The sequence below is a fragment of the Argentina anserina genome, chromosome 3 (genome assembly GCF_933775445.1).
Source record: "Argentina anserina chromosome 3, drPotAnse1.1, whole genome shotgun sequence".
Taxonomy (NCBI): Eukaryota; Viridiplantae; Streptophyta; class Magnoliopsida; order Rosales; family Rosaceae; genus Argentina; species Argentina anserina.
Window position 1 is genome coordinate 10974718 of NC_065874.1, and position 20305 is coordinate 10995022.

Genomic DNA, 20305 nt, shown 5'->3' on the forward strand with positions numbered 1-20305 from the left:
TTTACTCGCTGACTGTTACATAATATTTACTTGTCAATCTTTTCGATTTCGTAATAACTTCTCACTGAACATTCATGTCAGCTTTCATTTATTCTTCTTTGATGGTCATTAATTTGGGTGTCATTATTTTTATAACCCCACATTTCCTCCACAATTCCTTCATTGCAAGTGGAGTTTATCGAGGATAGGTGTCATACAAGTAGAAGTGCAGTAATGTATGCAGCTAAGGCATTCTAACAGGGCGGCAGACCTTGTTCCTACGTGACTCGATCTACTGATCAGGCACTCGCAATCTATTTCATTGGAAACGATATTGAATGAAGGTTAATCTTGATGTCTATGATTATTAATTTTGATGTTGAAACTCGACGAATCGAAAGGGTTACTTTTCTTACCGGTTTGCTACCGAGTTCCAACTTTTTACCATATATTTACTCTCAGAAGAGCCCAAACTAACTTTGACAGCGGGCCCATCTCGCAACCTATATAAACAGTAACAGAGTAAAAAACTCCATTAGCCGTCACTCCCATCTTCTTCTTCTTGTTTCTCTCTCTCTCTCTCTCTTTCTCTTCCTCCTCCCAAGGGTTAGGGTTTATCCTTCTCCCAATGGACCCGACCAAGAAGCGCAAGCTCGACGAGAACGGCGTCGTTTCCGACACCGACGCCTCCTCAGCCCCCAAGCTCGACCGCGACGACGCCCGCAAAATCATCGAGCGATTCTCCCCCGATCAGCTCATCGACCTCCTCCTCGACGCCATCTCCCGCCACTCCGACGTCCTCGACGCCGTCCGATCCATCGCCGATCCCGACACCGCCCAGCGCAAGCTCTTCATCCGCGGCCTCGGCTGGGACACCACCACCGAGGGCCTCCGCAGCCTCTTCTCCGCCTACGGCGACCTCGAGGAGGCCATCGTCATCCTCGACAAGAACACCGGCAAGTCCAAGGGCTACGGCTTCGTCACCTTCAAGCACGTCGACGCCGCCTACCTCGCCCTCAAGGAGCCCAGCAAGAAGATCGACGGCCGCATGACCGTCACCCAGCTCGCCGCCGCCGGCAACCAGGGCGGAGGCGGCGGCTCCGCCACTGCCTCCGTCAACCCCGTCGACGTGTCGATTAGGAAGATATATGTCGCCAACGTGCCGTATGAGATGGCGGCCGATAAGCTGCTGGCGCATTTCGCGCAGTACGGCGAGGTCGAGGAGGGGCCGCTAGGGTTTGATAAGCAGACCGGCAAGTGCAAAGGCTACGCATTGTTCGTGTACAAGAGCCCCGAGGGTGCGCAGAAGGCGCTCGTGGATCCGATCAAGACGATTGAGGGGAGGCAGCTGAATTGTAAGTTCGCTAGTGATGGGAAGAAGCCGAGGATGGGCGGCGAAGGCGGCGGCCAGGGACAGGGCTCTGTAGGTGGACCGAATGCCCATGGAGATGGAATGGGAATGGCGCCGCCCTCGTCGATGCCTGGACAGTATGGAGGGCCGGGGTTTGGGTATGGAGGGTTTTCGGGTGGGCAGCCGCCCTTGGGGCATCATCCTTTGGGTGGACCGGGCCTGTCGTCTGTGGGAAATCAGGGGCCGGGTGGTGGGTTGGGTGGGCCTTATAATTACGGAGGACCTGGTTCTACTGGATATGGTTTGGGTGGTGCTGGTGGGGGAGGACCTGGTAGTGGCGCGGGGACTGGTTCGTCTTTGTATGGACTGCCACCGGGCTCGGGCGGGTTGCCCTCTGGGAGGTATCCGGAGGGCGGACCTTATGGCCTGTCTGCATTTCAGAATCAACACCACCAGCCAGGTACATCACCGCTGCCGAGGGGAATGTATCCTAATGCACCTTATTACTGAGGTATGGTCATTTGTTTTTTTTTTTTTCTGTATCATGCATTTGCTTGGTGCATTTGGCTTGTGTTGCATTGTATTGCATTTTATTTATTGAGAAAGACATTGCATTGCATTTTGGTTGTTGATTTGCTTGGGGTTTTCTTTCTGTACCTCTTGAGTGTCTGTGATGATTCACCTGTCTGTGAGTGACTTTGTGAATTTTTTTTCAGATAACTTTTTTTTCTAGATGGATGGATGTTTCAGTCTTGTCTTTAGTAGCGGTGCACGCCTTGCCATCTTGTTTGGGAGTAAATCTTAAAAGGCTAAGAAGTCAGATTTGAGAATAGTTAGGAAGATGCCTATGAGCTTAGTATTCTGTGAGTCGAAATGATTTTTTCGTATCCACGTCATTATACCTATGGTAGTGTTGAAATGAGTGTTTTTGCTTCTTCCGTCCATTATTTTGTTCAAGTGGTGTGCCTTTTGACTCATTGTTTGAGTGTGCCTTCCATGGTATTGAAATTTCAATTAACAGTTTCTGTGTTTGGGAATTGAGTTCAAATGTTGTTGAAATTGGATTGAGCTTTGGTTTTAAGTTCTCTTTAATGGCTAGTGGAGAACCTTAGTTCTTCTGTTTACTCAATTTCCACCTATTGGATCTGCGTATCTCTTAGCAGCTCTTCAATATGAATAGTAATAGTAAGGGTAACACCAGAGGTACCTCTCATCAATAGAATATTAAAAGTTTGACTGGTTTACAAGCTCCGAATTTTCTATCCAGCCGCTCTTCAAAATTGTTTGGTGATGTCTCTTTCACACTTCTACCTTGTTAGTTATTATCTACTGCCCAACTTTTTTCTATTTTCTTTATGATCATGTCTATCTTTAATATGTGTTTTGGAAGTCTGACCTGCTATATGACTGAAATTCATCTTCAAAACTTTGACATTTCACAACTTCACTGATCTTGTGCTATCTTTTTTTTACCACCAGTGATTGCTGTTTTTCCAAGCATTCTTGCTTCGCCACCCAGTTTTCTTTGTTTTCTCACCTCAATTACAAAATATGTGGTACTTGTTCCAATTTCTATTTTCCCAAGTTGTGTTCAGTTGATTATATACTTCTTGGGTCAACTCTGAATTGCATGGTTGTTGAATTGAGCTGCGTTTGTTATGGTTGATTTGAATGATGAATTGAGTTGATGGATATTTGATTCAGGTGTATGACCGCTTGTTGGGAGCTGATGCTTTATGTGGTTCTGGTGATTTGCGTGATTGCAGAGTATATGCTCTCGTTTGATGATTGTATTAGCTCTTTTATCGCCACTTCCCCTGTTCATCTGCACCTTTTAAGTTGTAGGTCATTTCTGAGTATGGTAGCCAGCGTGACTGAACTAGATTATAAAGTCGTTTGTATTCTGTCAGGAACATAAGTAATGCTTGCTTTTTATATAATACAATTTTATTTTATGAAGTCTAGCTATTGTTTTTTTTTTCATTTGCTTTCACAATGAGAATATCTGTATGGTGCTGGTTTCTCTGACACTGTACTCAAAACTTCCATTGTTTTTATGTGGTTTTAATTGTATGGAGGATTTCAAGCTGGTTGCTTATGGATCCTGGTAATGCATTGTTATCAGAAAATGCTTCAAAGTAATATTATATAAGTTCATGGAATGGTGATCTCCAGCTGGTGAGCTTTTCTCTCCCTTTTCGGTGAAGAGGCATTGTTTTCTTCCATGTGGTCACCCCACTGTAGGGCTTTTAGTACCCTTGTATTGGCTCTATTGGGTGTGTTATAGTGTTCATGCCTTTCATCTTTTGACTGGGAATTGTTTGTAGTGAATGTCAGAGTTTCTGGTTTCTATTTTGGTTGAATTCGCGTTGTGAGGGTGTGATTGGAGTTGGTCAACACTAAACAAGTTGTTGCAGATTCTTCTAGTCTATGTTCACGTTCATTCAGCTTTTGATGGTTTTCTTAAAGAGCTCAATTGTTTTGTGAATATAGAAGATCTTGAGTCAAAAATTGGTGGTTGGTAGTTTATTTTATATTCTCACACGCTCTGATTGGTGACACTTGAAAATAAAAAGAATGACTGTAATTGTAGGTTTGTTAATTTGTGTGTTGTTTCTTTTCTTTTTGGGTGGGAATGAGGTGTTTGGTGATTGTTTTATCTGCATTTGTTTCATGGACTGAAGGGGTTGTGATCCCAATATCTTGGTTGAAGTTTTATTCGCATGTCCGAGTGAGCTATTGGAATACTCGTTCTTTGCTTTGTGTTATTTATTTCCAGTTCACCTATCTAGACATAAGGAGTGATTGAAATTGTGATTGGTTGTGTTCTGCTATGATCAAGGCAGACTTGGTTTTCCCTCCTGTGTGGCTCCTTTAGCAAAATTGGGATGATATTCAAGTAATTCTGTGAGTTTGATCAGCTATGTTCCCTAAGTGTGGGCATATCTAGCATGTAGCCTTTCATTCTGTGTTCTCTTTGGATTGAAGAATGCTGGTAGTATCCTTAACTTTAACTCACTTACATATGGGGAATCCCTATCTTTGTGATGATGAGATATAATGATAATATTAGGAACTATGTCGATGGAATTATTACTGTGCTCATCTATGCATACGGTTGACCAACTCCCTGTGGTGGTGTAGTGGTCTACCACTGCAAGGGAACTTTTCTACAACTCTAGTTGTGTATGGGCAGCGATCTACCCAGGTAGAATTCCCCCCTAGTTCTGGTAGGGATTTCTGCTTGGTGTATTGCTGGCCGTCATCGATTGCGATCAGATAATTGCATTTTGTGCAACATATATCCAAGTCTAACAGATGTGATCAAATTATTGGCTCTTACATCAATTTGCTCCATTTTTACTCGGTGTTTTCTGTTTGTTGTTGTCTGGGCCGACGGGGTCATATTCTGGAAAATGTGAGGAGTCCACTCCGAAGTGAAGATGCTATGATGATGCAAGAGCCTGAATTGTAGCGCTTGGTGTTTTCTGCTGCACTTTAAAGCTGGCAAGGCAATACATTGGTTCTCTTTTTCAGAATGATGCTGAAGCATATGTAGTTGTATTCTCAAGTTCAGAAGCTTTAAGATGTTAAAGTGAAAATGGTTGTACAGTGTCCCTACAAAGTTGAATAATAAAGCGATTTGCGAATCATATCATAATTCCTTATCTTCTTCGTTATCAAATTGCCTGTACTTGGTGAGGAAAGAACACACCTATGACGATAAACTGCTGTCTCAATCATCAGTCCTGATTAGATAAAGGGGATCATCTCGATGAGGCATGGTCTTTTGCTACTCTTTTCACAAGTGACTGAAGTGAGCTTGTTTGATTGCCTTATCCCACAGTGCACTTGAGGAGTGCCTAAACCCTGGACAACTCTTCAGTTTGGGGGGAAATTAATTTAGAGATTGTTTAGATTGTCCGAATCTAATTGAACGAATAGATAACACATACGTTAACGAGTGCTTTAGACCGCCTGGTATCGGATTGTGATCATGACTAATCTTCAAATTGCTACGAGGAGAACTATAAAGAGTAATTCGACGTTTTTATCCATTACTTAGTTAATTTGTCTAAACTCTAAGCCATAATATTATGTAATGAATTCTTAAAGTTGTTTATTTCAGAGTTCAAACCGAATCATAATGTGTATTATCAACACATATGCACATCGACACAAACGTTATTTTCACTATCGGATTGACAAAGGCACACTAAGCTAACAGAACAAAACGAAAAAACAAAATTAAACTGTGGACTAAATTTAATCATTTTATATTTCAATTTTTTTATATTTTTTTTCCTATTTCTCTTTGGAGAGAGCTGACGTGTAATTGGACTCTAGAGATTATTGTTGGACATGCATTACTTTTCTCTTCTAACAATAATAAACAAACAAACAAAACACCTTCTTCCTTAAAAGTTAAAACCCTGCCTCTCTTTCTTCCTAAACCTCTCTCTCTCTCTCTCTCTCTCTCTCTCTCTCCATGATCGCCTGAGTTCACCTGCCCAGCATCCTCTGCAACTCCCCACCTGCTACACTTTCTGGTAACCCTCTTCTTCTCCCTTCTATTCAAATTTCCAACCTTTTTTGCTTTTCAGGTCAATCTAGATTCTTTGATCATTTTTGGTTTCTCTTTCAAAAGAAAGCTCCTTTTTTTGTTTTTCTACAGAATTATAGCAATTGTGTGTTTGTTTATAAGTAAGTTATGTCTGCGTGAATCTGTGTACTAATGGAATCGTGAAAGCTATCACTTTTTTTTGTTTTGTTTTAGTTATGCGTTCGGGTATTGAGTTTTGGATTACCAGTTCGATCAAACTGAATTGATCGTCTACTTTTGCTTTTGGATTGCCTGATGAGAATTTTTGGATTTCCTGATGAGAATTCATGTGTATGGAGTTATGGTGAGACTCGAAAAAGAACCTAATTAAGTATGACTGTTGCTTTTGGAATACACACATTGGTTTATCAAAGAGTGTTGGTTTTATGTTCAGAAAGATACGGGTATTGTCTAAGACTTGCACACAGAAAAAAAAACATTAGAAAGACTGAAAGATCAAGTTTTAGCTATATTTGCTTAATATAAGTGCTAAGAATAGGCACATGCTTCTAAGTCAAGTACCGTTGAAATGAATTTGTGATGTTTCTGTTAGATTGAAAAGAAATTGGAAATTCCAAGTAATAGGTTATCTGTATGAATCTATCTCTCGTCTCTGTGTTTATGCAGTAGTGCTGATCCCCCAACTCTCTTTACAGGTTGTCAAGACCTTGCTTTCCTGATTCTGTACATCTAATCTCATCACATCAAATCATAGATAGTGTTCATCAGTTGATCTTGTCATGCACTTTTTCTGTGCCAGGTTTGATTCAATTTCTAGTTTTCTTTTATTCCTGAAGTTCTCAAGTGCTAATTGCTCGTGTCTTGTGTTTTTCCTGGGTGCTTCCCCTGACCTTATATTGCCATAGTTTTTATTTTGGTCTGCTATTCGTAAACATATGCACATGTTTCTTTATTACACAGCACATTTGATCTCTTTCACTTACTGTGACCTCAGGATCCTAGTGGTTGTAAGATACAACTTAGTGACCTCATTGTTTTAGTACTTATAAAACATGGATGTGCACTTTTTGTTCTCGTTACTAATGTTATTTCACCCTCATCAATATGACAGTATGTTTTACTGTATTCCTTTTCCCCGCTGCTATTATTACATGTGCTATATAGTTAAAATAAATTGTCCTCTTATTTTGAATAAGTTGGTTTTGGAGACTATGGATTATAAATTCATACTAGAAAGGTGCAAAGCTCAAATTTTCAGATGTTTTTTTGTTAGAAAGAAATTTGCACTAACTCCTCATTAGAACTAGGATGCATATCTCACGGTCATAGTAAAGGTATTTTTTAGCTAGGTTGTCGAATTTTATCTTCCTACTTGGAACATTTGAGTGATGTAACTCATTCATATATATAATATGACTGGCTGTAGGTGATTTTCTCCATTCACGATGGATTCTAAATTTAAAGGTCCAAAATGGATGGGAAACATTTACCAGAAGTTTGAAGCTATTTGCCAGGAGGTGGATGATATTGTGAAACAGGTAATATGAAACATATATATATATATATATATATATATATATATATATATATATATAAAGGCTTCTGATTTTATTTCTCCGCAAAGCATGAGTGTACTGAACTACTGATAACAATGATTCTGAAGATGTTACGTATATTTTGTTCACAGGATACAATTAAATATGTGGAAAACCAAATGCAGTCAGTGGGCAAAAATGTGAAGAAACTATGTTCTGATCTACTTCCTCCTTTAGGACATCCTGTCAAACATGTGGCTGAAGATGTGGCTATTGAAAAGAATACTACTTCTAGTACTAAGACAAGGAAAAGCTTGCAGGAAAATTCTGTTGAAGCATCTGAAAGGCAATCACCTACAGAGGCCAATATAATAGATCCTGCGTCAAGCCAACCGAGTCTTATCTCAACGGACCATTACCATGGGGACCAACTTAGTTCTCTAGCTTCTGTGGTTACTCTTGAGGAGCCAGAGGTTGACGTCATTATGGCAATTGAAACCTCGGTGGCAAACAATGAAAAAATTGCCAAACCAGTCCTGTCAAAGTTAACTTGTGCTGGTGGGGAAGAACATTTTGCAGAGTCATTAGTTGGGGAATTTGATCAGAGTAATTATGAAAATAGATTGGGTGATTTCTCTGAGGATGAAACCTCCACTGATGATTTGAATTTTGGATCTAAACCGAAAGTACAGCGCGGTAACTTTTCTGATGAAGTTGAGTGTGTGTCTGGTGTTTCAACTGTAATGGTCTCCACTACAGAGCCCAAAGTAATGGATCCTGAAAACCAGCTGAGTTTTGTCTCTAGTAAATATCACCTTTTAGAGCAACATGGTTCTCCAACATCGGTGGATACCCTCAAGGCCTCAGAGTCAAACTTATGCATGGGAAAAACTGATGGAATTTTGACAAATGAAATCCATGATGCAAACAACAATGAATTTTTCATTAAATCGTATGCACCACTATTATCCAAGTCAACCCCTCCTGGTGTGGTAGAACACTTTACTATGTCACCAGTCAGAGATTTTGTTCAGAGCAATGATGCAAATAGATATGCAGATTCGTTTAAGGATGAGCCTGAGACCTCAACACATGAAGTGCAGCTTGAATCCCTGCAAAACTGGACTCTTTGGGATGATTATGTTGATAAAATTGAATGTGTTCCTGATGCTTTGAATTCCACTTCTGAAATGTCGTTTTCAGTCGTCTCAGTGGAGAATCCTACTGAGGATGCTGAGCTTGTATCCTTCAGCAGATCCAATGCAGAGGAATCTCTTAGGATCTCTGAAAATTCACTTGAAAAATTAACCCAGGAAGCAATATTTTGTCATAAATCTGTTGAGGGGGTCAGTTTTGTTTCTAATTTCTCTGATGCCGCATATGAAACCTCAGCACATAGCTTGGAGTGTCAGCTAGACTCAACTGCTTGGGATGACTTTGATGATGAAACTGAGTGTGATTTCGCTAGTTCAAGTACTGCTTCTGGGATGGTGTACTCAGCTGTCTCTGGGGAAAATTCTATAGAAAAGACTGGTGTAAAATCCCTCAACTGCTCCAATGCTACACCACTTGGGCTTTCTGAAGATTCATCTCTAAAGTTATCTGGAAAAGCAATGCTATGTCATAACCCTATCGAGGCGTTCAGTAAGAATAAGGACAAGGATGGTCGACTTTCTTCATTCAGCAGCTCCCTATCAGTTGGTTAGTATTTTTTTCCCCTAATGAGTTATTGGTTTCTGACATATGTATATTTGCTTCATTTGCACAATGGGCATTAATTAACTCATATTTTACAGCTGAAGGAACTTCTAGAATTACAGAGACCATCCCTCCAACAGTACCTTGTGGTAAACAGCAAGTTAAGATCTGCGAGTCCTTTCAACATAACACTGCAATAACCTCTTCAGATACTGGTATGAAATTTAATGTACACACTTTACTTCCATTTATTTCCTCTGTCCTCTTTTAATCTTGCTACTATTAACTATTAAGCAGCTTAGGTTTTACAATTCAGTTAAAAGGTCGTGGTCCATTTCACATTTTGGCTTAAGACTATAATAGTATGTTCCAGCAACTCCCCAGATTTAGTCCTCCTTTGCTTCTACTTCAAGCTGTCCTGAAATACCTAATTTGAGAAGGGCTAGATGCCAAAGATTTGAGAACTGCATCTCCCTAGTCAGTGCCTTTTATATTTTGTTCTGCACCTTAATTTTGTGCCCTAGTATAGCATAGGTAGTTCAAAATTAGATCACCTCACTCAGAATAAGATTGCAATATAGCACATGTTGCAATGGTATCAGATGCAAAGACAAATAAGAACCAAAATCGCAACTAGAGAATAAAAAGGCACAAAAATTTATTACCGGATGGTTCTTAATAGTTAATACAATAGAGTGGCCTACTATGGCTTCACAATTGTGCTCTCCTTGGGCTACATTTGCATGCTGGAAACTAAACCAACAAACTTATATCATAACTATATATCCCTTGTATTTTGTTTCTTTGATGTTATAGATCTGACCTAATTCTCTAATCTTGTAACCGTCTACAGAATGTTTGGATGAATTAAGCTCTGATATTGCTTACTGTCACATGGAAAGCATTGACTTGCATGATAAGGTGCAGATTCAGGAAAAGTGTGTCAATGTAGAGGATAGTGTACTTCGTGCCATTTCTCGCAGAGCAAGAAAGCAAAGATCATACAAGGTACTCTCCACCTCTATTTTGGTAATATTGTATTTATATAAAGAGTGCAATTTCAGAAGATAAATAAGACAGCGGTCATCATTTAAATTGGCATTTTAAGTCTTTTTATAGAATTGCTTACTTATTGGGCATCCGTTATAAGATTATTAGTCACCTATTGATATCCATTGATTTTTCGGACAGACATGTGAACTGTCATAAGAATCAATGGCTTATCAAACAGAAATTACAACTGTTGTTGACAAAAGGAAATTAAAGTACTCGTGGTCTGTAGCAAGATGAGATTTTTATTGACAGTGCAAGGAGAGAGTTACTAAATCCGTGTCTTGTGTCAAATTTTAGAAGCAAATCCAGGATGCTTTTACATCAAAGAAGAGGTTGGTGAAGGAGTACGAACAACTAGCAGTTTGGTTTGGGGATGTTAGTTTGAATCCTAGCCAAGAAGTAACCTCTAGCAAGGACAATTCAGGAACTCATCATGCAGGTGACTCTGAATGGGAGCTTGTGTAAGCATTATAATATGTAACTATATGTAATAGTATTGCGGACTGGACCGGGCATGCTATACGAGGCTTGCCTTTTCAGATAAAACATGTCGGCAAATGATAGAGTGATCAAGCCGACTAAATAGTGTTAGATTGATCAGTATTGGTTCTAGGAGAGAGTTATATGTGGTAAAGGAACAAATGAGTTAATACAAGTCATGTTGGATATCTCACTCCCTTTTTTCTTTCTTGCATTACTACCACTTATTGTTTAAAAGACTTGACTGCTAATTTCTAAGTTGCTAAAAGTTTTGATGACTCTTTAACAAATGTGCGTACAAAATTTCGTTCCATGTATCTGGAACTCCTGGCAAGCACCAATGAATGCAATCAGCAAAGTTTTTTGGATCAGATCTCTGTTCCTTCGTAAGGAGCTTGCCCTTGCGTTCCCCATAAACTGATGTGTGTGCATCTTTTCTGTACTCGGATAGTTGTGTAATATTCAAGAATGTAACCTTAACCTTCAAATCCTGTAGTGTGTCATTTATAATATCCATGATCCTGGTGTTTGAACCAGTACCCCAATATGAACCTTGAATTGGATAGGACTCATTGTAACAATTTTCATCACTTCCAGGCCTCCATTCCCAGCTCCTACAGAAGAAATCATTACGTTTTGGTTTTGTTTCATTTATTCGAAAGTGTTTGAATCACACTCACCATAGATGTGTTGGAGACATACTCATGAAGAACACCTTTTGCCTTTCTGGGTTTATGCTTGATTCTAACCATTCTGCCCAAGTTTGTAATGCCAGTTTATAAGCAGTAGTGACATTATATTCTCGGACATCGTTTGGAGAACCATATCTAAGAGAAACAACAGGAATATACAAACTTCAGTGCATTATTTTAGACATAGAATCTCATTCTCAGCTCAAGGTTCACTAATATTATAGACAACCAGAGTAGAGAAAGATATGTTACTCACGTAGCATTGATTGTAGGCTTGTGCATCCACCATACATAGCTCTCAAACACCAAAATATCTACTCCTTCCCAGTGCTTGCCGTGCTTAGCTATGGAGTCGAGTTTCACCAGCCGTTTCAGTACAGTATGCTTTGTTGCATGATCCGAAATCGACTCCACAATGAATGGAGCCCAGTAGTACTCAATGGAGGCATCAAACTCCTGGCAATGAAAATAAAAACGAAAGCTAGCTAACTTATTGGCTATGCCAAAAACCCAAAACAAAATGTTAAGCAAGCTGTTGCAGAATGTTTACCTTGATCTTGAATATCTTCCTGGGTGGAACCCTTTGGAGGGATTTCTTTCCTTTAGGAAGTATAGATTGTACCATACACACCATTGATTCAAACTGGCCTCTCTGTACCGAGTCTCCAACAAACATCAATCTTTTGCCCCTCAAAATCTGCAGTAGCTTCAATGCATCAAACCTGAATTCAAAACCAATGCCACTTACTAAGGAAAGAGAACACTTGAGATGACACCATCCACATCCAATTCCATTCCATATATGTAAAAGCTAACACAAGTACAGGAAAACATGATATAAGTCCAGTTGTTTGATTCTAGTTTCTAAAGCAAATTAATAGTCTTTTTACTTCATTCCTTTATGCATTTTGATTGTAGAATTTACAGCATCCGATTCAAAATTAACGCAGTGGGATAGGAAGTTTTAAGCATTGCCTCAGCATCTTAAGCATAGCTCTAGTAAACTTCCACAGTGATAATTAAGTATATGAGTGTCAGATAGTGTTTTCTTCACCTTGGGAGGTTGCAGTCGTTGGGTTGCCATCTCCAATTCTTGTAGTATGAATCAGGCCTACCATTCTTTTGGCAAGTAACTTGTTTCACCAAGTAGGGACAGCTCTCTTCTGTATAGTGAGGAGGATATGACTCGTTATTCCACACCCATTTTCCTTCGAAAACATTGCAACTTTCATCAATGCGGTCCTCAGGGGAAACAATCACTGCTGGTCTCTCACCTTGACCTCTTGGCCTGCCATATAACTGAAACACAAAGCTATGATTGCTCTTCAACGTGTCCAGGAGTAGTCGGGTAGCCCCGAGGACAAGCAGAGAAGCCAATGCAACCGGGAAGAGCGATAAAATGCTCCGGTCAAGAGAGACCTGCTTTGTCATTTGGGGAAGGTGGGGATGGAAAACATTGGTTTGATGGTTTGTGTTTGATTATCAAGAACATTTGCCTTGGGCTTTAAGTCTGTTTGGTGAAAGCTACATATGCAACCACCAGTTGGTATGATCAAAGTTTTAGGTACATCTCATGCATCTTATGTTAAAACAAGGCTGTCACCCTGAGTTCTGATGTAGGCATTCACGGCTTCATGCAGTAACATTTTATCTAAGAAATTTTGATCTATCTATAGAGTATATTGCTACATAGGATTCGGTTTATGGCAGCACCATATTTCGCAAAACTAGTTAATATTCATTAAATTTCTCTACATTTTGGTTTGAACTTTGGATTATAATAATTTCTTCAAAACAGATAGTTAAGCATGCAGGTATAAACACATTGATCACTTGCATTATCAAGTAATCCGGGGTTGGTGGCTTCACCAAAGTCTAGACCACCCTTCAAACTTGCTTAGATCTCAATTTACCTTTATACACGTATTGCGTTGTCAAAAAATCCAACAAAACTAGCCAACTAAAGCTACCATATATTATACATGTCACATAAATTATAAAGTGTCACATGTATTTAAACTTAAAAACAAAACACTCCAAAATCTCACAATCCAAAACCCAAAACCCCTTTGGAAACCTCAAAATGATTATCAGCAGCAGCGTCCGTACATGTTTCCCACGCTTTCCATCCTCGTCGGACAAGCATGTCCTCCGTTCCGCGGTCAAGTTTACCTTCAGTCTCCGGCGCCGACCCTTCACCACCTTCTGCTCTGTTTCGGCCACCCAGAACAAGAAGAAGGATAAGGAGAAGGTGATAGTGGTCTCTGGGCCTACCGGAGCAGGGAAGAGCCGGCTGGCCCTCGAGCTCGCTAAGCTTCTTAACGGCGAGATTATCAGCGCCGACTCCGTCCAGGTTTGACCCAACTTGCTATACCCACTTTCAAGTTATTGGCTTTTTCGAAATGTTTGGAAGGAAAATGAGGAAGTGTGGGTTTGTTGTGGAAGTAAGCATTTGTGTGGTGAATTGGGTATTGAAATTACATTGCTTTGCTTTGAAATTTGTACTTGTTATGAACTTATGATGCATTCGAGTTTGAGTAAGAGCTAGTTTGGCTGCATATGGAAGGATTGAGGTGGAAGATGTGTAAAAACATTGAAGAGAGGGAAGCTCTAGTTGATTTATAAATGAAGATTGAGTATAACTGGTTATAGTGTTCACTATACGACAGATAAGCAATTGAAGTAGGAAATAAGTTGGGGATTATGTCAGTTTATATGTTGTGCAATATATGTTAAGGTTACTTCATCTGATATGGGTTTTCTGGCTCAGGTATATCGGGGTCTTGACATTGGATCAGCGAAGCCTTCTCCAGGTGATAGAAAGGTGCTTTCTTAGTTGAGAAGTATGTTTGGTCATGCTTCTACATTGAAATTCAATTTCTGGTAACCTGGAGTATTTAAAAGTATCTCATCATTTTGTTTGGTGCAGGAAGTACCGCATCATCTTGTTGACATATTGCACCCGTCTGAAGGTGTGTAGGCTTACTAAATAAAGCATCATCGTGTATATTTGTGTGTTTGTATTCTTATCTACTAATAACCATACATATGTGTGTGTAGTCTATATATATATATATATTTAAAGAGTGAAGTTCCAATTTTGGCACACTTTCCAGTCAAATTTTTTCATCATAAGCAATTTAATATTTAGGTATGTTATTCAAGATCATCTCTACAAAATTTCATCTAATTCGGACATTGTTAAGGTATTGAAATTAGATTAAATCATTGAATGAATTAAAAATGTTCAACATGAACCATTCGTGTAAATCTCAATTTTAAAAACTCAAACCATTTTCGAATTAGATGAAACTTTGTAGAGATGATCTTGAATAGCATATCTAAATATTGAATCTCTTATGGTGAAAAAATTTGACCGAAAAGTGTGTCAAAATTGAACTTTCACTCTGTAATTTCAGAGTAAAGTTTCACTCTGGATAGGAACTATATATATATATATATATAGAAGGATCACAAACGGACGTCCGCAAACTCAAAAAAGTGCGGACGTCTCAACTTTTTCGATGATCACACGCCAACGACGGAGCTTCTGCTGGTGTACGGAGTCCAAGCCTCTACTTGGAGCTTCTTCTTGCCGGTGGAGCCGCCGTCGACTGGTTTTTGATCTATTCAGATGAACCAGCAGTTTTAGGTGAGACTGCTGCCCAGAAACTTCAAACCTGCTCTCCTTGGGCCTTTATCTTCATGGTAACGACGTCTGGGATGCATCTGCAGTTGCTCCGGCAATAGAAACGTCATCGCCGGCGTGGGATCGTGGATAAAGCTGAGACGTCCACACTTTAGGAAAGTTGGTTCGTCTTGGATCGGGCCTCTATATATATATATATATATTTTTTTTTTCTCTGCTATGACTTGGAGGCTTCAAAAGTTGGCTCTAGTTTGTATGCTTATGATGTTATACTGCTATCTTGTTTTCTGTTCGTCCAATTTAACAGATTTAATATTCTTCAGACTACTCTGTTGGACAATTTTATGATGATGCAAGGGAAGCTACGAGGTGTATTCTTGATAATGGTCGCGTCCCCATAGTTACCGGTGGCACTGGATTGTACTTGCGTTGGTAGGTACTAAGTTCTTTTGTAACTATTGTCTACAAAATAATTCTCATAATTCTCAAGTCACAGAAATGCCACTTAGCTCATGATGGAATAGCCTTTCTGGTACGTAAGTATCTCCTGAAAAAGCAACTGTACGGTTTATTGGTGATATAGACACCAGTTAACTCAGTCTACTTCATAACGCTCCCTAAATATGTTATATTAGGTTATTGTTAGCTATTGTCTCTCTGACATAGGCTTCTGGAGATATGCTGTTAGTAATTGTTTCTCTCTTTTTTTTGGTTTCATTTTAAACATTATTTGGTCTCACCAATATTAGGTTAATATATGGGAAACCAGATGTTCCCAAAGCCTCGAAAGAGATCGCATCTGAAGTGTATTCTGAGTTGGCAGAGTTAGAAAGAAATGGACACTGGGATGCAGCTGTGCAGTTGGTGGTTGACGCAGGTGACCCTAAGGCTGAACTTTTGGCTGCTAACGATTGGTACCGATTAAGACGCCGCCTTGAGATCATCAAGGTTAATTTATAATGTTTCTTCTTTTATATATGATTAATGGAATCTTCCCTCAACCCCTCCCCAAATAAAAATTGGAACAAACATTATACATGAAAGGCATAGATACAAGTTGTTGATATATTACCTCATTTTTTTTATTTTATGAATGACCTCATTGTTCTCGCTGTTTGTTTTTCTTCCGTGAAATGACAGTCTAGTGGATCACCTCCATCTGCATTTGAAGTACCTTATGATTCTTTCCGCAAAGAATGTGATTCTAGTGTAGTAGACGCTCATGACATCAGCTCCACTGGTGATTTTGTGGGGGAAGTTAAATCAAAGGAATTGGACTATGATTTCATTTGCTTTTTCCTCTCAAACCGAAGGGTTGATCTGTACAGATCCATTGATTGGCGATGTGAAGATATGGTATCAGGCAAGTCATACTGGGGTACATTTCTACAGATTGATTATCCACCTTTGTGTTCCCTATTCAAGTTAGAAATTATCATTTGTTTACATAAGGTCATTATTTAACTACAGGAAGTGATGGTATTTTGTCTGAGGCAAGATGGCTTCTTGATGCGGGTCTTCTTCCAAATTCCAATTCAGCAACCAGAGCAATTGGCTACAGACAAGTATAGCTCTATTCTTATTTGATTCGTTGATCTTAATTGTTCAACTAAAAATTCTGGATTTTTTCCCATTAATTCTTATGCACTTTATTATATCATGTTATGATTGTTTGCAATAGGTAGTAACACTGATATATTTCAGGCTATGGAGTATTTATTATTGTGTAGGGAGCAAGGAGGTAGTTCTTCACCAAGAGAGTTCTACAACTTTTTGACTCAATTTCAGAAGGCATCTAGGTAATGCATTTCTCTATATGAAAGCAACATCTGATAAAAGCACTGGGTTATAGAGGGGACGAAAGAGGAAGTTCAGTTGCATTGTAAAAATCTATCAGGAGCGATCCATTCGAAATGGAAAATAAGTATCAGTACAATCATCCTTACCATTAGTACTTTTACTTTCAGTTTGATTCCAAAGGTAGCATTCTCATTGTGTTACAGACATCTTTAATGTTATGGTAGTATCTTTTTCTTTTCCAAAATGAAGTTAAAAGTTAAGTTGCATGGTTGTGTAGAAACCTGGTGCTGGGTAGAGCTTCAGTACTCCCTGTGTCATCTTTAGTGTTTACAAGTTTCTTACTCATTACAATTAAAATTTCAAACCCATAATATATAAGTTCTCTGCAGAAATTTTGCAAAACGGCAATTGACATGGTTTCGTAATGAGCAAATATATCACTGGCTTGACGCTTCCAAACCCTTGGTATGCATGCTTTTCATTCTGTTTTCACTATTTCATAGAGATATAGGTAACTCTCACCTTACCTGTTGGTTTAAATTCTTGTGAATAGGCATATTAGCTTTAACAGCTATTGTCAGCAAAGAATATGGCATCATGAACTGTTAAACTATTCTCATGTAAACTTTGTGTACACTCACACCGGACAAATTTTGCAGGATTCAGTTCTTAACTTTATTTGTGATGCGTATCATGACAAAAGTGGAAACTGGGTTGTGCCTGAATCATTGAAATTGAAGAAAGAACTGTCAAGCCACCGTGAAGAGTCTGAGCTAAAAAGCTATCGAACTAAAAACAGGTATACTTCAGAAACATTGAGTGCTTTTAGTTATTGTTGAGATGGCACAAGGGCTAATAGCTTTGTCTATATGCATTCGTGAAGGCTTTTAATCAAACGTGAAGATTGTTCAGATATTCTAGACTGGATACAGAAAACACAAGGCTGTAACATTGAAGTGTGATTTAATCATTCACTTCCTTGGAGCTTCAATTTTACCAAAGCATTCAATGTCAGACGATCATCCACAACTTTACCTCAGTTGCAATAAATCTTTTCCTTACCGGCTGAAAAATCTCGTCACACATTAGTGTCGGCGTGAATTCGGCCGGGAATCACGGCCCGTGATTCTCTCCGTGAATCACGGCATAATTAGTGGAAGATAGTGGTAGAATAATGCTAGAATTAGTCTATATAAACAAGTGTAATCTGTGTATGAATGTAATTAAGCAAGAACACTTACCTTTCAACTTGGTATCAGAGCCTTCGTGCTCTTCTTTTTTGGGTATTTGTCCCGCCTTTTTTCCGGCCGGTTACACCGCTGCCTCTTTCCCTCCGGCGCTCCCTCACCGCTGCCTTCCAGCTCTCCTCGACGCCCGACATCGCCGAACTCCTCTGCTGCTCTCCGACGCAGCTCGACCCGACGTCGTCCTCGCCGCTGCTGCTCTCTCCGCCGCCGTTGCTGATGTCTCTCCCCGCCCCGACGCAGCTCGACCCGACATCGCCCTCGTCGTTGCTGCTCTCTCCACCATTGTTGCTGCCGCTGCTGTCTCCCCGCCCCAAATCGCCCCTCTCCGCTCCTCAAATCGTCGCTCCTCAAATCGCCCCTCTCTGCTCAAATCGCACAAATTCAGCCCTAATTTAGCCACTGGATCCGACCCGGACTCGTTCACCCGGCCCGGCCCAAACACGACCCGGCCCATCCAGAAACAGTGCGGCCCGACCCGGCCCGCTTGATCCGACCCGGCCCAGCAATAATCAGCAGCCTTTTTTCTTACTATCAGTGCACACGCACCGTCAGTGCAAGTGCACCGACAACAGATTCTCCTCCATTGTTGGTTCTTTGCTGTCTAATTCCTTTTTTTTTTTACATTATTTCTTGTAAATGGGTTCCGGACGCGAAACAGAGGGTTCTCAGCTCTCTGATGTTCCGACCTTCGAAGTATCTGTCAAAGGTTCTGACAGTGGTTCATTTGGGGGCGCCAAACTCAACGGAACCAATTTCCGTAAATGGAAACGACTTATGACTGTTCATCTTCGAGGCATGCATAAGATGAGACATGTCACCGGCGTCACTAAGGCTCCTAGTCCTGAGGATATTGTTGCCTACACTAAATGGGATGACGATGATGGTCTTGTTATGTCAGTCTTGTGGAAAGCTATGAATGATGAGATAGTTGATCTGGTCGAAGCATGTGCCACTGCGCAGGCAGTATGAGAGACATTGGCCGGCTTATATACTAATGACTCTGATTTCATACAGGTTCATGAGTTAATGTGCACAGTTTTGACAATACAACATGATGGGCAACCGGTGGCATACTATTTCACCAAACTAAAGAACATTTGGGCTGAGATTGATGTGAAACGTCCTTGCCTGATTAAAAATCAAGAGGATATTATTTGGTACCACAAGGAGAAGGAGCTTGAATGCGTTCACCATTTCTTGAAAGGTCTTGATGCCAAGCATACCAGCGCAAAGGGCGAATTGCTCCGAATGACCGAACCACCTAGCCTACTCACCGCTTTCACCTATATCCGAAAGGATGAATCTCACCAGGCGAGCATTCTTCAGGCACCGGCTATCGTTTCCAGTCTCACTGTTCATGCTCGGTCTCCGGCACCACCGCTTCCGCAAGCCACTTCTGCTCCCCTTCATCGACAAGGACCACCACCAGGCTTCGGGAATCAACCCCGCCCGCCTTGCTCTTATTGTCATGATACTAATCATGCTCGTGCAACCTGTTGGAAATTGTATCCACACCTTAGGCCTAAAAGGCCTAATTATCGTCCTCAAACTAAAGTAGCTCTTCAATTAGTTCCCGAACCAGATATCTATGGTGTGGTTGGGCATGATCATCATACTGCTGGAGGAGCACCTACAACCTCCATCGTTGGTCGTGGTCAAATTGGTATGACTTTAAAAATTTCTAACTTTGTTGGTTTTGATACATGGATTATTGATTCTGGTGCATCTGATCATATGACTTATGACAAATCTTATTTTACCGTATTGTCTACTCCACCCGTACCCTATGTTACTAATGCTAATGGTGAGGCATTCCCCGTGTTAGGGACATGGTATGTTCGTATTACTCCCACCATAGAGCTTCACAATGTACTATATGTACCTGTTTTATCTCATCATTTGATATCTGTTCCTCAATTGAACGCTGACGCTCAGTGCTCTGTGACATTTTTTCCTATGTATGTGCTCTTTCAGGACCTTCTCACCGGACGGGTAATTGGTCGAGGGTATCTGAGGGGCCGGTTGTTTCATCTGGATCTGACATACGCAGGGGAAAAACCAGGAGGACAGTTTCGGACCGCTTTACTCTCCACTTTTGACAAGCTAAGTGAAGTTTGGTTATGGCATCGTCGCTTAGGGCATCCATCTTTTAGTGTTATGAAACAATCCATGCCTACTTTGTTTATTAGTGTGGACGAGTCTTCTTTGTGTTGTGAGACATGTGTTTTAGGAAAGAGTCATCGATCTACTTATTCCC

General features: G+C 40.3%; 4 protein-coding genes across 7 annotated transcripts; 3 read left to right on the forward strand and 1 right to left on the reverse strand.

Annotated features, from left to right (window-relative positions):
• Positions 1-530: 530 nt before the first annotated feature.
• Positions 531-3289, forward strand: LOC126788182 (UBP1-associated protein 2C). The gene is made up of 2 exons (XM_050514156.1): positions 531-1841; positions 3035-3289. Exon 1 carries the CDS (start codon positions 608-610, stop codon positions 1838-1840), a length of 1233 nt encoding a protein of 410 aa, XP_050370113.1. The 5' UTR covers positions 531-607; the 3' UTR covers position 1841; positions 3035-3289.
• A 2512-nt stretch (positions 3290-5801) lies between these two features.
• LOC126788172 (uncharacterized) lies at positions 5802-10823 on the forward strand. Of its 2 annotated transcripts, XM_050514143.1 has the most exons (7): positions 5802-5880; positions 6590-6693; positions 7321-7432; positions 7582-9130; positions 9226-9342; positions 9981-10135; positions 10478-10823. In XM_050514143.1, the coding sequence occupies exons 3-7, from the start codon at positions 7340-7342 to the stop codon at positions 10643-10645; spliced, it is 2082 nt and encodes a 693-aa protein (XP_050370100.1). In that variant the 5' UTR covers positions 5802-5880; positions 6590-6693; positions 7321-7339; the 3' UTR covers positions 10646-10823. The 2 variants fall into 2 exon arrangements, with proteins under 2 accessions (XP_050370100.1, XP_050370101.1); XM_050514144.1 differs by lacking the exon at positions 6590-6693 and having other exon boundaries at positions 5804-5880.
• On the reverse strand, positions 10823-12783 carry LOC126788181 (protein trichome birefringence-like 31). Its single transcript, XM_050514155.1, has 5 exons — positions 12407-12783; positions 11903-12074; positions 11609-11808; positions 11341-11487; positions 10823-11274 (listed from the first exon to the last, which is right to left on the reverse strand). The coding sequence occupies exons 1-5, from the start codon at positions 12781-12783 to the stop codon at positions 10923-10925; spliced, it is 1248 nt and encodes a 415-aa protein (XP_050370112.1). The 3' UTR covers positions 10823-10922.
• Positions 12784-13417: 634 nt separating this feature from the next.
• LOC126788178 (tRNA dimethylallyltransferase 9) lies at positions 13418-17929 on the forward strand. Of its 3 annotated transcripts, none has more exons than XR_007671340.1 (11): positions 13418-13705; positions 14123-14176; positions 14282-14324; positions 15325-15433; positions 15751-15949; positions 16142-16379; positions 16472-16566; positions 16706-16800; positions 17191-17266; positions 17468-17600; positions 17685-17929. XR_007671340.1 is itself a non-coding variant. In XM_050514149.1 (11 exons), the coding sequence occupies exons 1-11, from the start codon at positions 13436-13438 to the stop codon at positions 17761-17763; spliced, it is 1398 nt and encodes a 465-aa protein (XP_050370106.1). In that variant the 5' UTR covers positions 13418-13435; the 3' UTR covers positions 17764-17918. The 3 variants fall into 3 exon arrangements, 2 of the variants coding, with proteins under 2 accessions (XP_050370106.1, XP_050370107.1); XM_050514149.1 differs by having other exon boundaries at positions 17461-17600; positions 17685-17918; XM_050514150.1 differs by having other exon boundaries at positions 16142-16368; positions 16476-16566; positions 17461-17600; positions 17685-17910.
• Positions 17930-20305: the final 2376 nt, after the last annotated feature.